The sequence below is a fragment of the Notothenia rossii genome, assembly GCF_949606895.1.
Source record: "Notothenia rossii genome assembly, chromosome: 5".
Classification (NCBI taxonomy): domain Eukaryota; kingdom Metazoa; phylum Chordata; class Actinopteri; order Perciformes; family Nototheniidae; genus Notothenia; species Notothenia rossii.
The window spans coordinates 60,922,823-60,938,814 of record NC_136903.1 but is presented as its reverse complement, the minus strand read 5'-3'; the positions used below and the strand labels follow the sequence as shown (position 1 = coordinate 60,938,814).

Here is a 15,992-nt window from a genome sequence, read left to right as displayed (position 1 = left end):
CTTGTAGAAATATAATTAAAATAAAGTGCAACTAGGGACCATTCTGACTATTTTTCGATCATTTTGGCTGTTAGCACATTTAATATGAATTATGGCAAAGGTGTAATTTTTATTTATTATATAATAAGTATGTAGCCAAAATACAGACACTAATAGGATGAGATTCATTTAGATGTACCTTATTGATCTCAAATTGGGAAATGGTTTTGTTGGAGCAGGCTGTTAACAAAGCACACACAATATATATGTATACAGAATACACAATTTATAATATACATAATAAGTACACAACACACTTAGGCCAGCCTACTAAAATAAATATGTAAATACAATACTACAAACATTATATAAGTGTGCAAAACAGTTGCTAAAACCCTAAAGGAAGAAATAGCATAACATCTTTATATAATTATTTATTATATTATTTTTTAAGCAGTTTTAGGAATGGTAAAATTGTCCTCCAAGGTATGAAGTACTTATTTTTCCTTTAATTAATCAAAATCAATATTAAAAAATAGAGAAGTATGAATACAAATATCCCTCTTGCGTTTGGTATGCAGAAAGCAATTGTATTAAATGAAATGAATATATTTGTTAGTTATGATTAGGATAAAGTTGTTTTGGTAGTTTTCTGAAAAGGACATTAGAGAAACAATTTTACAAGTGAGGTACAAGACATAAAAAGGTCATATATAAGAAACAAGAGCTAAAGGTTGGATTGTCTTCAGTAACAATGTCTGATGCCCTGTGACGTTGCAGATGAACAACGAAGGCGAGATTATCAACAGGAATGGCGTCATGCTGGAAACCACCGACGAGGATATTTTTGACTTCACCTGCCCCTTCACTTTTCCAGAGATATCCATTGATTTCTCAGTGAACATCAAAGTGAAGAGTGGCTTCAGCAAGTATGTTCCACAATGCATCGTGCAGTCAAATTATCACAACTATTCCCTTTAAAAAAAACATAAAATATATTTTATTGATATGGATAAGTTATACAAAGAAAAGAATGTCAGACAATTCAACAACTTTTAACTTGTTGAATTGATTTAATACTGTTAGTTGAATTTTTGTTTACACTCTTGAGAGGGGAGGCTGTGGCTCACTGGGATAATGCACTGAACTTAGTGCGCTGAACCTTGAATCAGGTGATAGCAAGTTCGAGTCCCACTGCAGTCAGCATGTCGTTGTGTCCCTGGGCAAGACACTTCAGCCCAAATTGCTCCTGTGGGGATTGTCCACAATAATGTATTGGATAAAAGCGTCTAACAAGTGACATGTAATGTAATGAGTGAAGGGGTGTCAGTGGTGGAAGAAATACTCATATCTTGCACTAAAGTAAAGGTAGTAATACCACAGTGTGGAAATACTAAATGCAAAAAAGCATTATCAAACTGTACTAAAAGTACTTAGTACATTATGCAGAGTTGAACATTTGAGAATACTATTTATATCATATTATTAGCTTATAATTATTGATGCAAAGTGTGTTTATTTCATATTGTCCCGAACTTGGAAACAAGGTATTGAACTCAATTGCACGACCCAGGAGACAGAGGTAAAGTATGAGTAAGATACTTTATTCCAAAAACCAGGATATAAATAAGGATTGACACTCTTGATGAGGTTACAAAAAAGGTTAAAAAAGGCAAAGAAAAGGCACAAAAGAAAATCGCTCACTAAGTGAGGAAGAAACTTCTTGAGACAACTTACCTTGAAAGCATAAATCAGGCTTGAGTCAAGGTGACTAATCACAGGCACGCTGACTACTTGCATAGGACAGGACAAGATGAACTGACACAAAACAAGGGGAGACTGGGGAATTTAAACAAGAGGTAACTGGGTACAGGTGGAAACAATCAGCTGATGAGAGCGGGAGACACACACAAGGGTAGGAAGTCAAGGAACCTGGAATGAAACGTAGCAGGTGAGTGTCAAAACAAAACAGGAAGTGGGAGACAATACAAAAATGGAATAAACAACAACATGAAACATGACTAGAGTCAACACTGTTGACGCACACAACAGTACCCCCCCCCCCTCTAGGGCCGACTCCTGATGGCTGAGTGAGGGTCTTGTCCACAAATGCAGCTACCCAGCATCTTGCCTCGGGACCGTAACCTTTCCAGTCCACCAGGAATTGCTTGCCCCGACCCCTATTGCAGACCTCCAGCAGCTTACAGACCTTATAAACCTGACCACCTTCAAAGAGCTGGGGCGGTGGAGGGGGCTTGGAGGAGGGAACAAGTGTGCTCTCATGCACTGGTTTGATCTTGCTGACATGGAAGGTGGGATGTACTCTCATAGACCTGGGAAGTTGTAGGCGAACAGACATAGGATTGATGACCTTGGAGACCGGGAATGAACCCACAAACCTAGGAGCCAATTTCTTGGAGGCGACATGAAGAGGTAGGTCCTTGGTGGAAAGCTAAACCTTCTGACCCGGCCTGTAGAGAGAAGCGGCCCTGCGATGGACGTCTGCTACAGCCTTCATCCGAGCCGAACTTCTGAGTAGGGACTGACGAGCACCAGCCCAGATTCGGCGACAGCGTCTAATCATGGCATCAACCGATGGTACCGTTACTTCTCCTTAGTTGACTGAAAACAGCGGAGGCTGGTAGCCATTGATACAATGGAAAGGAGAGAGAGACCTGTGGCCGCTGTGGGGAGAGTATTGTGAGCAAACTCAACCCATGTGAGGTGGTCGCTCCAGGTGGTCTGGTTCTGGTAGACAAGACAGCGTAGTCTAACGTCTCAGTCTCCAGTTCTTGGTTCAGACGCTCCGACTGTCCATTGGATTGAGGGTGATAGCCTGATGACATGCTGACAGTGGCGCCTATGAAACTCCTTCCAGAATGTGGAAATAAACTGTGGACCCGTCGGAAACAATGTCACTAGGAAACCCATGGATCCTAAATACCTGGTTCATCATGACATCTGCGGCAGAGTCCTGCACGGGTCTGATTTTCAAGACCCGCTGCCGCCTCGCACCCGCAACGTGCAATAGCGAACCCGCCCCGCTACCCGCACATATTGCCAATTAGTTCCGCAACCCGACCCGTCGGCACAAGATCCGCAACCCGACCCGAACCCGCATATATATGAGCAGTGAAAACGTGCAATTATTAACACACGCAGTTGTATATTTGTCTCAAAAAGCGTGGAGGACGGGGGAGCCTTGCTGCGGGGAAGCAGTGTGTGGACCTGTCAGCGCAACTTACATGATGCCGAATTTAACAAAAACATTTAAATAATTGGTTTGAACGGCATAATAATAAGGACGATCGTTCGTGCTGTGATTCTCCAGAGCACACATGTTATGATATTATGGTCATGCAGAGTGAGATGAGATGAGATGAGAAGAGAGAGAGAGAGAGAGAGAGAGAGAGAGAGAGAGAGAGAGAGAGAGAGAGAGAGAGAGAGAGAGAGAGAGAGAGAGAGATGTGGCTTGTGTTTGTGGATTGTAGAGCGACAGTGAGGGAACGTGTATGTTTCTGGAAGTGAAACGAGGAAGCAGAAAAACAGAGGTCTATGATGTATTTTGTGAAACAGAAAAAAAGCTAAATAAATGCAACGGCCTCCCAAGAAGAGCTCGCCTCTCTCCAGTCATTTAAGCTAAAGTGGGTTATTGAACCTGAAGCTTGTTGCTTCTGCCCTCCTCGACTACCGCCTGGGAGCCGACAGGAAAGTTCAACACACAGATGGCCAGTCCGCCCCTTTGTAGCATATTATTTCGATGAGAGATGAGCAGATCGCCACTGGGCTTTCAACTAAATACACAGCCACGCAATAACTGCGGCATTTGTACAGCTCCTTATGGGTAGGCCTACTGGAATTTGTGAAGTGCTTTCCTCCGCGGCAGAAAGTCGCCTGGAGTTAAAGAGAGCGGGGCTGCGTTCCGCGCATGGCTTCCTTCTGCAGGTAACGGGGAGACGCGCTCTGGCGGCGGTCTCGTTCAGGATCCGAAAATACAATTTAAATATTTTGCACACTTATTCCACTTATTCCTAGTGTGCCACTGGTTACGGTGCCGGGGGTTGCCGACCCCTGATGACACCAAAAGCCTCCCAGACGTCGGATTTCGCTCTTGAGGAAGTGTTATTGAAAATGCTGTATTCTCCGCTAGAGAGCTTCACCTCAGCCATTTCGAATGTGGTGCGCTGCAGATTATGTTATGATTATGCGCGGTCCCGAGGGGGAAAGGTCTGAGGATTTAAACATTTAACTAAATTATTATTATTTTAATATATTTATTATGCAACACCCGCGACCCGACCCGCATCCTCTTTGTTTTACCCAGAACCAAACCCGGAAAAAAGCGTTTGAAAAAATACCACCCGCGAATCACCTTTTTTGCGGGTCACCCGTCGGGTGGAGAACCGGCCCACCACTGTCAGGACCGTAGTTTTGCCACTGGATGATGGGAGTCCTGTCACAAAGTCCATGGAAATGTGTTACCAGGGACGTTGGGGAACCGGCAACGGCTGGAGCAAGCCCATCTTGACCTGGGACGAGGTCTTATTCCGAGCACACACAGGAAAAGCCGCTACGTACTCCGCCACATCCTTCTTCATGGCTGGCCACCAGAATCGCTGTTTGATCCTGAATATGGTCCTTTTAACACCAGGATGGCACGAGAGCAAAGACGTGTGGGCCCAGTGGATGACCTTGGAGTGGAGAGACACAGCGATAAACAACAGGTTGTTTGGACACTCGCTAGGTGCCGGGTTCAAAACATTTGTTTGTTTCACATCTGACTCTACTTGCCAGAAAAATGCTCCGACCACACGGTGTAGTGGAAGGATGGTCTTGGGCTCTACGGCAAGTGGCTCTGGGTCGTAAAGACAGAGCATCAGGTTTTCGGTTCTGGGATCCGGGACGAAAAGAGAGAGTGTGAAGTGGAACCTACTAAAAAATAGTGTCCACCTGGCCTGGCGAGATTTGAGGCGTTTAGCTTTTCTGATGTACTCCAAATTTTTATGTTCCGTCCAGACTAAGAAAGGCTGCTCTGCCCCCTCTAACCAGTGTCTCCATTCCTCGAGGGCCGCTTTAACTGCTAACAGTTCTTTATTTCCCACATCGTGGTTCTACTCAGCTGTTGTCAACTTACGTGACAGGTAGGCACACGGGTGCATCTTGTTGTCTTCCACGGATCTTTGAGACAACACCCCTCCAATCCCTTCATTGGAAGCATCGACCTTGACCACAAACTGGCGCTGGGGATCCGGAATGGTGAGTATGGGAGCTGTGGTGAACCTTTCCCTGAGGCGCTGGAAGGCGACGTCAGCCTGGGGAGCCCATTTGAATGGAACCTTAGGAGAAGTGAGAACCTGCTTAAGAACTGAAGTTTCTCATAAACTTCCTATAGAAGTTTGCAAACCCTAGAAACTGCTGAACCTTTTTCCTGGAGTCTGGTGTTAGCCAATTGGAAACTGCACTGACTTTGGCAGGATCCATTTGTATCTGATTAGGTGATATTATGTATCCTAAGAAGGACACCGTTTCTGCATGGAACTCACATTTTTCTGCCTTGACGTACAAATGATTTTCAAGCAGTTTCTGCAGAACCTGACGGACATGGTTAATATGGGTCTTAGAGTCCAGGGAGAAAATCTAAATATCATCAAGATATACAAACACAGAAACATTGAAAAACTCCTGTAGAACCTCATTCGCAAAAGCCTGAAACACAGCCGGTGCACAGTCCAAAAGGCATTACCATGTACTCATGTAGGGCTTTCACACCAACGCGATTCCCGTTCTAGCTCCGTGCTAGAGCTCTTCTGGTTCGGAACCGGTTTTTCTCTTCAGCCCCCGTTTTGTTCACACCGCCCAGAGCCCGACTGGTGCTGCCACTGCTGTGTCATGACGTCACCGTTTACGTCGCTGATTTCTCCCCAATGGCATTACGGCGCTCACTATAACAACAACAACGGGGAACTGCGTCGGCTCAATGATTGTGTTGCTTTTAATAATACGAAGCCAGATTAAGTTAAATAACGACTTCTCCAAGCTTATACTTTTCTCCAGAGTGCCGTGGTTCATTGTTTATTAATGTGTTTCAACGGCATTTACCGACCGCTGCAGTGCTGGCTGCTCTGCCACAGGAGTTTATTCTCCCGTTAGCTCCGGGTTAGCTCACACGGCAGCGGCCGCTGTAAATTATCTACTGTCTGACTGTCACACAAGCAGCTGATATATATCCCCAATTCCCCTTAAGTGAATGTGTGTCGGTCTGAATTGACGCTGTTTGGCATCACAACGCTGTTATGAAAGTTTCTCTGGTATACAATTGGTGATGTTAGCATAACGACCAAAGCTAAACTGACTATCTTGACTGCTTGTTGCTATCCTATTGTGGCATAAGCCGTTTTCTACAGGCACATTTTACCAGCATATTTTACATTATGATTCTACTTGTGATAGTCGGACATGACAACCTATGCAGCCGATGTATTGATTCCATCCGATAGCTGCTATAATACAAAACAAAACGTCTGCCTGCTCTCCACAATGATCAATAACAGCAAACTGATGGTCAAAGTAAGGTACAAATAAACAGAATCAAATTAAGCCTGGTTAGTGTTGCCTGACTTTATAAAGTGTGTTCTAGTCACTTTGCTCAGCACTACTGCTTGTTACAACATTTGCGGTACTCGCCTCAGGTTAATCTCGCCCCCCTCCGACGTAAGCGTGATGTATGCGGTGCTTGCTTTCTAGGCCGACAACTTTTTGGTGCTTGAAACAAACCGGATTCTGGAGCTTAGAGGCAGTGTGAACAGGAAAAAACTGTGCTTTTAAGGCTCTAGCTCCGAACCGGCCCTGGAACCGCGTTGGTGTGAAAGGGGCATGAGTACATATAGTACTGTACTGTAGTGGACATTTAAGCAACTAGTACTTCAATAGAGTATTTTCACATTATTCTAATGTATACTAATTTCCCCACTACATTTATTTTACAGCTTAAATTTGTAGGTATTTTGCAGATTTATCTGACAAACATACATACACATATACAATATTAACTTGTAAATTCTGATGTATTTTTAATAAAGTAAACCTTATCTTTACCACCTGCTAAATTAAAGTGATGAATGTAATAATGCATCAATCATGATATAACAATAATGTTATACATGATTCTGAATAGGCCATACTGAACAATGAGAAATTAAATGTTTGGTCCTTGAGGTTTATTTTGCTTGGGTTAGATTTTAAATGCGGGAATTTTAGTCGCAACTGAGTATTTTTACACTGTAGTATTGCCACTTTTACTTTAGTAAATGTCTCAGTATTTCTTCCAACTCTGGCTTAAAATGTAGAGATGTGGGCTCTCTGAAGACTTTCAAATAACAGGGAATCAGAAGTGCTCCAAGGTTTCAGTAGTCTGAGTATAAAAGAGCTGAGATATTGGTGTGTTTTCAGCCCTGCTACAGTAGCATATGTAACATCTGGAATCTGGAACTACACTCTGACCATGAAGGCTTTCATGGATGCCCGTCGTACGCTGTCTGTGACTCCAAATACAGAGCTCAGAGTGAACCAGAAGGTCTGGCTTGAGCTGAAGGCAGATGGCGTGGATGGGAAAAAGGTTTCTTTGTTGACGGAGTCCTGCTTTGCAACCAGCGACCCATCGCCTAGTACGCACCTAAAGTACGACCTCATAAGAAACGGGTAAGAGACACAAGGAGGAAAAGCTTTATTTTAAGAGCCATGGACATTTTTTTTCTGATGCTGTAAATTGGAGGCTAATATATTCAAAAATAATGTATTTATTCCAGGGGAGGCATTTGGATTTCGTGCTCCATAGGGAAATTAAAATATTTCTATAACAAGATTTTGATTTCCTGGAGGTAGTGGTTCTATAGGGAGTTATATAGTTTATACTTTGTTGAAGCTTATTTTAAAATTACAACTTCTCTGCCTCACCTATTCAGAGTAACCTTAAATCATATCATAAGAGGCATTCAAATAATATCTTACTCTCTTTTTAGATAAGAACATTTACAGAACTGGAGTTTTGACAGATCTGTACATTTTGATAGTTTAGCTAATCTCTGACCAAAAGTTACACAATCCACCGGTTTGAATGTTGTACAGGAATCTCTGAGGAAATGACCCTACACTTACTTGATTTATTATGTCAGTAAACATTTTGGGTTTAAGGTCTCAATTGTTGATTTTAACCTGTTAAGCCCGGGGACCCTTTTTTTTTTTTCAGCACACTGTGTCTCAGGGGATCTTAATATTTAAGAACCTATTAATGTGTTATACCAAATTAACAGAAATAATCTCAGCTAATTGACGATATAAACCATTTTTACCAAAACAAAACACAAGTCTCATAAGAAGCATCTAAATGACCCCTTAGCGAAAAATGCTAACGGACATTGGCACAGAACTCAAGATAAAAGTACCCTTATTACTTATCGTAGCTGCACATACAAGATATCCAATTAAAACTGAGGTTCCACAGATTATTTAGGTATATAGTATCATCACTGAGTGATCCGAACTTGCGACAGGGGAAGCAAAGACAGACATCACAACACGTACCTTTACGTAGCTTCTAGGGAGATCGTCTCACCGTAGCTGTTAATCTGATCAAAAGACGTGTTCAATGGCATTAAAACGAGAAAAAACGCGGCTGAATCGGTTAATCCATAGGTTGATAACGTTTCTGGGCAATAATTTGAATTATTTATAATCCATAATTCCATTTTTATGTAAAAATCGCAGAGCAAAAGTTAGCTGCTAATGGTAGCCACCAGAGTGGCTGCTGCTTCCGGTCTCGGCATTGCAGCAGCCTAACACACACACATGACCAAATAAGGACTATGTGGGAGTTCCCCTCGATTCCATTGGCTCTGACGGTTAGAAAGAGATGTCACATGTCAAAATCCAGCAGGGGGAGCCAGAGATATGAAAAATCTACCCAAATGGCCCCAGAAGAGTTTTTTTTTGTGCTAGATTTTGTTTGCATCAATCTGGATACAGGGTACTTATTATATGTTGTACTTTGGATTCCTAAAGCTTTTAGTCTACTAACCCATCATCCAAGGTTAGTTTTCACTATAAGTACAAAATATGTTTTGGACAGACAGTATAATTTACAGTTTTTTACCATGTTCAATCTGAATTTTCTTTAAAATAAAAAACATCTATATTGAATCTGACTCTTCTACATCCAACTTACAGGTTTATCATTACTTTGAGAAAAAAGATTATTAATTTAACCATTTTAGAAGGGAAGATAATTATGATCATTTTTTCTGGGAATGTCATTTTTTAGCCTGAAACCTGAAAAACGGGCTTGGGGTTTAACAACTTGCTTCATTACAGTATGATGTTTATTTTGTAAATTATTGTTCCATTTAGAGTAAAATAGATTTGCTTTAAGGGCGGGGCCACCTTGTTAGTGACAAGCTGCTACTTTGACGTTGTTTATGTAACTTTAAGCTTTTTTATAGTTTATTTTAAGATTTTGGTTGCTAAAAGTGTGTTATTCAGTATTTAGTCAAACTTAACTTCTGTCACTATTGGTCAAAACAATACAGATGACTACATGCCAAACTTGAGGCTTCATAAAACCAATGGGTTTTTGGTTACTTTTACTTCTTGTATACAGTCCAAATTATTCCAAATAGATTTGATTTTCCTACAAACTTGTCTGACAGACTGCATTACGTATAATTACGATTAACGTAATATTTGGTAGTCTCTCAGCAGTTTAGCTTTTATTAAATGAATACTTCACCATGTCACCTGTGAACAATAAGGTGTGTTGTTCACACAATTAGTTGTTTACACGCTTGGTTATTTATTCATTCAGTTCATTTTTTTGAGTCTGAACGTATTCTGGTTTCATGGGAGGATTTGATGCTGGATTCATTTCAGATCCTATAAAGGCTATGAAACAATAAATGACCCCTGATGTTTTATGTGTTTCCCTGTTTCTAAACAGCTGTGCAAACCCTTCTGAAAACACTATTGTAATTGAGAGTAACGGACAGGGACTGACCAACTACTTCTCCTTCAACATGTTCCAGTTCAACGGGAACTCTAAAGACATTTACCTGCACTGCAGGATGAACCTGTGTCTCAAAAGTGACAATTCCTGCACCCGGGTACGTTCACAAAAAGACTCAGAGACACAAATACACAGAAGCTAACTCTTCGTCCTGCGTCACACTAGCACATCAGTTTCACATCAGCATTTTACTTAAAGCTTTTTATACTCTAGAAATTAGGATTTTTGCATGAAACAAATCCTTTATAAAACACAATGTTTTTAGAGTTTATAAAATACGATATTTTGTTATAAAATACACAAAACAACAGTTTCTACATCAAGAGCTTTTTGAAAGATTAAGAAAGTATCTGTTATGAATCTATAAACATTTAAGTAATTTTCTACTTTTTTTTAAAAGTCATTTCGCATGTTTTGGGTGTATTTTTATTATGTATTTCTTATTCTGATCGAATCTCTCTATCTGCATTGGGTAGTTACATGTATGACTTGAACAATACGTATATCTAATCATACATGATAGATAATTATGGTTCAAGTAATACATGTAACGTGTTCAATACAGGGCTATAAGGATTTCAATAAATCTTCCAACTATGGATGCTGGTGATAAAGTCCGGCTTAAATTTGTTGTTCAAGTTCTTCCACAACAAAAAAATATATATATAGAGCTTGTTTTGTGCCAGTCAATAATCATATTAAACCAGACAAGGTTTTTTCCCTAAAATCAGAGGACACTTTCTAATAAAATATCATAGTTTGCTTTTGCAGAAAAACAGACCTATCTAAACACTACAGCAGTTTTTCTGAGGTCCACCAGAAATAACATTCATTAAAAATGTCAGATTAAAATGCATAATGAACACCAAAAAATCATTTAAATATTACACTATGCTGCACCTTCATCCCTCTGATGCTTTGGTTTGTAGTCCACATATATCTGGACCAGTGTTGTTTCTAAAGCCTGGATTGATTGAACCCTTAAACTTCCTCTTTCACTTTAACCAGGAGAGTTGCGGCCAAGGTGCTAGGAGACGCAGATCCTACAGAAATAAACTTGAAAGTGAAACCGATTCAATCGTCATCATGGCCTGGGGTACTTAGGTAAGACACATGAACTACTAATGAGCACTAGCGACGATGTAGTCGCACTAATACCTCCACCAAAAACCTTAAAAACAACAAGGAATCACCACCTGCCTTGAATGGCTGTTATCACTTGTGTTTTGGAGCATATTACAAGGGTTTGGCCCTACTCTTATACCAGTTGGTTCAGTAGGCCTTTATCATCCATTCCTAAGCAGGATGCTGCAGGAAGGTTCTACATTTTTAGGCGGTGACTTGTAGTTATGAGTGGAGCTTATATGGAAGTCAGGTGGCGAATGATATGCTTTCAGGTGGCGAATGATATGCTTTCAGGTGGTGAATGATATACTTTGTCAAATTGTTGACTTTATCAAATGTTTTAAACTTTTTACTGCTTACCTTACCATTTGTGAGTAGAAAAGAAACGTTTCCCTGCCGTGACAACTGCTTTATTCTCAGGTTGGAGACTCAAACTTGTCGACAAGGTGAAGACCTCCAGATAAAGAGTCTGGACACATGAATATCTTTGTGAACATCATCTCCTGAAAAGATTAAGCTCAGTTATGATTGCTGTTGAGCCACATACCACAAAGAAATAGCATTATCAAAGCAAAATCCTCTTAAATGTGAGCATTACATGAGAACCCATAAGAGTGCATCAACATACCTGAGCGATTCTTTAACGGAGAATAAATAGTTATTTTGTGAAAGTTACATTCTTGATATGACATAAAAAATGAATAAACTTTTGACACTCCCTCTAGCATCTCTCAGTTTTGTTGCCTAACATATACATATATTAATGCTTTCAAAATTATCGCGGCAGGCGATAATTAATTTTTTGAATAAATTGCGTTAAAAAAAAAAATGTAACGCATGTGCAGAATGGCCCGTCCCATACATCCCACCAGTGGCAGCGTCAGGGTATGGCCGTGGTAGGCTACAGCCATACCAATAAATGGCTTAGTCCCACCATGAAAAATGATGTTAAAGTAAGCAAAATAAAGTCCGCCAACTGGCGCCGAGAATTGCACAGACAGCAGTTAGTAAGATTGATTTCAGTAGCCACTTGTCTGAAAATACCGAGGACCAGAAACGGTTTTGAAAACTTTTGTCCCGTAGTGATCGTCTTCTCAATAGAATATCTTTGATAATGTCTTCTGTCCAATCAGAATCAAGATAACGGCGTGGTGTTGTTGCAGGAAGTCCCGACGGAGGATACTTTTGCTGTAGTACAGGGGTGCACATAACTGGTACGCAGGTTATGTGCGTAATCTGAAATGCGTACCGTCACTTGTGTCACAAAGCTATCAGACACACATCAGTTCAGCTTTACAACTCTTTATATTGATCTTATTTGTTCACATATAGCTGCCTGTGATAGGATATGTTCCTATGTTTGATCAGGACGAGTGTTATAAGATCCTAGTTTAAGACTTACAGTAAACACTGAGCTCAGACTCGGGCCTTAATGGCATGCTGTTCTGCTGTATCACTTTCATTATGGTGTCCTCCTTTCCTTGCATACAAAAAGGGGAATATGGGTTAAAGACAAACACGAGTTTGATCGTAGAGTGATAGTGCACATAAAATATTGATTTATAATTGAGGCAACGATCCTGCACTGTAAATACAGTGGCTAAAATCCAAATTACAATGTCAATGTGTCACACCTTTGATATAATTATTTTATTTAAAAATATATATAAATACAGAAGAAAATTCATTTAAAATGCTGAGAAGTAATTTTAGTTCTATTTTTTCCTTTGTTTTTATATTTAAGGATTCATTACAGTGTTATTTTTTTTTATGGCACTCCATAATCTCTGAGTTAATTCAGAAGGAAAACTTTCTGATCTAAATCAGGCACAGGTTTATAAGAGGGATATGTTGCTCCAACATTGAAATTGAGCTTCAGCACACAATCTAAGTAAAAAAAATACAAAATTAAAACTTTCATCTTTGTTTATTAAAACACTTTTTTAGGTGTATTAAAAACAACACAGTTCATCACAAGTATTTGCAAAAATCGCAACTTACTCTCAATTTTACTGAAACATCTTTATTCAAATAGTTTTCATAACAACAGGCTTTCTAGATTTTGTATTTAAATGTAAATATACATGTCGAGGAGGGTTATTTTGCAGATGCATTTATTGTAGAGGAGATATTGTTGATTTTGAAGGCGATAACAAGGCAAAACAGTTGATACATTTACCTACTGGAGATTGAAGAGTGGTTTTCATACCATTTTACTTGTAATCCAGGACCGCTCTTGGGCTTTTAATTGTTTCAACAACAAAAAAATAATACACCTCTTGTCCCTCACCCCTCGTAGATAAAGTGCTGCAGACAAACATACTGATGCAATTCAACGTCCATCTGAATGAACATCGCCTAACCTGAAGACAGAACTTTGTACAAACAGATCATCTGGTATATATATAGGATATTATCACTTATATCTTAAAAGAAAACATTCATATTTCCATAGGCACAAGGATCCATATGGGACGATAAAATAATCTCAGCTCTGTGACAACACATAATAAAATACAACAGAATATAAACAGATGCAATAAAAGACTTAGAATACCAGGAATCAGCACTTTAAGGGTCGGAAATTAAGCCTCAATGAAAGTCAAATGAAGGTAAAAGGTTACAATGCTGTCAGCAGAGATGATTAACAAAAACAATTTGCACCGACAGTGAAGATCAAATGATCAAATCAAACGATAACAAGGACCGATCTCCTTCCTTCAGGTTATTTCTATAAAGACATAAATAACATCCACCTATAGCTTTTATTGGTGATTATCAAATAAATCAATACTGATAAACCAATCAGGCTTTTCCTAAATCAACATTTTCCAAACCCAATTTTGACCGATAGCTTGATTACTTATTTCAAAATGTGTTGCATTAGTTAATAATATGATATTCAAATCCAAATTCTGCAGGATGAGCAAAGATGCTGCTTGAATCCCAATTTGAAGTTGGGTTATTCTTTTTATTACAACTTTAAAAAACCACATGACTATGAAGTGATAAAGTCAAACTAAACGTCAGTAAATATTGACTGTGGTGGATTAGTCTCTGCAAGTTGATTTTGGATTGATTACTCAAACATGAAGGAAGGAAATCTACAGAATGATGGATCATTTGGGATAAGGTCAACAGTGACGTCAAGTTAATGGACAAGCAGCAGTATGGGTCAGAAATGTGAAATAGTAGGAATTTATTGTCATGCAAATAGGCAAAATAATATAAAAATATGACACATTGTTAGTGATCCGGGTGAAGAAAAAGTATTTAAGATTAATTTCAGACCCTAAAAACAATCACAGCTGTGGATCCATGTTTCTCTGACCGAGCAGACAGACAGAGCAGATGTCTGACATGTATCTCTGTCTTTCACACCAAAAAGTGCAAATTTGACATTGTGTAGAGCAAAGCCATTATTTCCAAAGGAGGGAGCAGCTGCACAAGCAATAGTAGTGGCACACACTACCTTTATACTCTGCCACGTTATCGGCCAGACATCTCTTAGTGACGTATGGCAGATGTTACAGTATGATGGCGATCTCTTTCTTAGGAGCTGAACAGAATGATGTGGGGTTTCTTAATTAGAAGTACAAACACCGCAGAGCATCCATGTCATGGTTTTAACAAAGATGCTCTCACTGTAAGAATCTCAAAACGCAACAAAGTCAAACAAATCTCTCACTCTCATTCAGATCAAACAAAACCAGGTGTGATCCCAGCTTGACTTTCAGACAGACACACTGCAGCAAACATCCTTGTATCAAGTCATTTCTGTCTGTAACTTGAGTTTTATACTCCTAAAACAAGTGGAAATGCATCTGGGCTTTCATTTCCCACTTGCTTCTGATGAGAATCATCTTTTATGTAAATATTTTGTTCTCACTTCAAATCCAGCGAACTCCCTTATAAACATGCATTTTTAGATAAATCTAAAATAGAGAAGTTGAATATTTTGCACTAAAAGGTTTTTTTCCCCCCATTTATTTTAGGAAAATAAAAAATATTTAAAGACAGGAATTACATTTAGCTTTGCAGCCATACGGACTTCCTGCAGTGAGACAGTCTACTCGAATTTGGATATTTTGAGATGACTGCAAACGAGGAAAGGTTTGGACCAACTTTCTTGTGTTTGGCCCAGATACAGAAGCAGTGCAGCGCCAGTGTCAGAGCACTGATTTAGAGTTTCGACTCCATGAAATTCATGTCATGATCAGCGGGATGAAGCATCCATAGTGGTTCCAAAATGTTCAAATCCCACCACTTTTACAAGCAGAAAAGAAGCAGCAGCAAATACCCAACTACACCCAGTTTACCAGCTTTTTTATCTGGAGCCCGGTGTCTCCTCATGAGAATGCAGTCAAAGTGGACAAACCTTCAGATGATTGTTCAGTTCCTAAAAGGACTCTACTATCTCCCACCACAGATTTTAAAATGTAAAAGCTGAAAAAAGCAGGAGTAGCGGTAAAAACAAAACTGAACCACATGGACCACAGTGCAGAACCAGGGGGTTGGCGGCGTCGTGGTGGCGGGGGTCTCCTGGTGGAGGACAGGAGGTGGAGGCGGGGGGGGTCAGGTAATGGGTTTGCTGTGGTCGACGGTCTCGGACTTCTTCAGTTTTCCCTTACTGAAGCCCTGGATGGAGCTTAGCAAGGCGGTGCGACCTCCTCCCGCTCCATCAGAGGAGAGAGGAGGAGGACGAGAGGAGGGAGAGTCCAGTGCAGGAGGGGGAGGAGGAGGAGGAGGCGGGGGAGGAGCAGGAGCAGGCAGGGCTCCTGGATAAAGGAGAGAACGAAGGGAGAGAGCGTGAGAAAACATAACGATTAGCTTC

General features: G+C 40.2%; 2 protein-coding genes and 1 long non-coding RNA gene across 7 annotated transcripts in view; 1 reads left to right on the top strand and 2 right to left on the bottom strand.

Moving 5' to 3' along the window:
* The first annotated feature begins 41 nt into the window (after positions 1-41).
* LOC307041758 (pancreatic secretory granule membrane major glycoprotein GP2-like) lies at positions 42-11,871 on the top strand. The gene is made up of 5 exons (XM_079685278.1): positions 42-908; positions 7,429-7,677; positions 9,968-10,130; positions 11,042-11,137; positions 11,579-11,871. Exons 1-4 carry the CDS (start codon positions 760-762, stop codon positions 11,135-11,137), a joined length of 657 nt encoding a protein of 218 aa, XP_079541404.1. The 5' UTR covers positions 42-759; the 3' UTR covers positions 11,579-11,871.
* On the bottom strand, positions 823-8,770 carry LOC307041759. 3 transcript variants are annotated; one of them, XR_013808883.1, is made up of 3 exons: positions 8,560-8,770; positions 1,082-5,315; positions 823-954 (listed from the first exon to the last, which is right to left on the bottom strand). It is a non-coding gene; the product is annotated as an uncharacterized lncRNA (long non-coding RNA). The 3 variants fall into 3 exon arrangements; XR_013808884.1 differs by having other exon boundaries at positions 902-1,228; positions 1,717-5,315; XR_013808885.1 differs by having other exon boundaries at positions 902-4,869; positions 5,114-5,315.
* Positions 11,872-13,066: 1,195 nt separating the features above from the next.
* Positions 13,067-15,992, bottom strand: part of pxk (PX domain containing serine/threonine kinase) — a 32,302-nt gene continuing 29,376 nt past the window's right edge. Inside the window, exon 18 of one of the 3 annotated variants that reach the window (XM_079684829.1) lies at positions 13,067-15,936. In XM_079684829.1, coding sequence (XP_079540955.1) covers positions 15,734-15,936 — 203 coding nt within the window. In that variant the 3' untranslated portion in view covers positions 13,067-15,733. The remainder of the gene's footprint in view (positions 15,937-15,992) is intronic. The other 2 variants (XM_079684830.1, XR_013808766.1) reach the window with 2 other exon arrangements.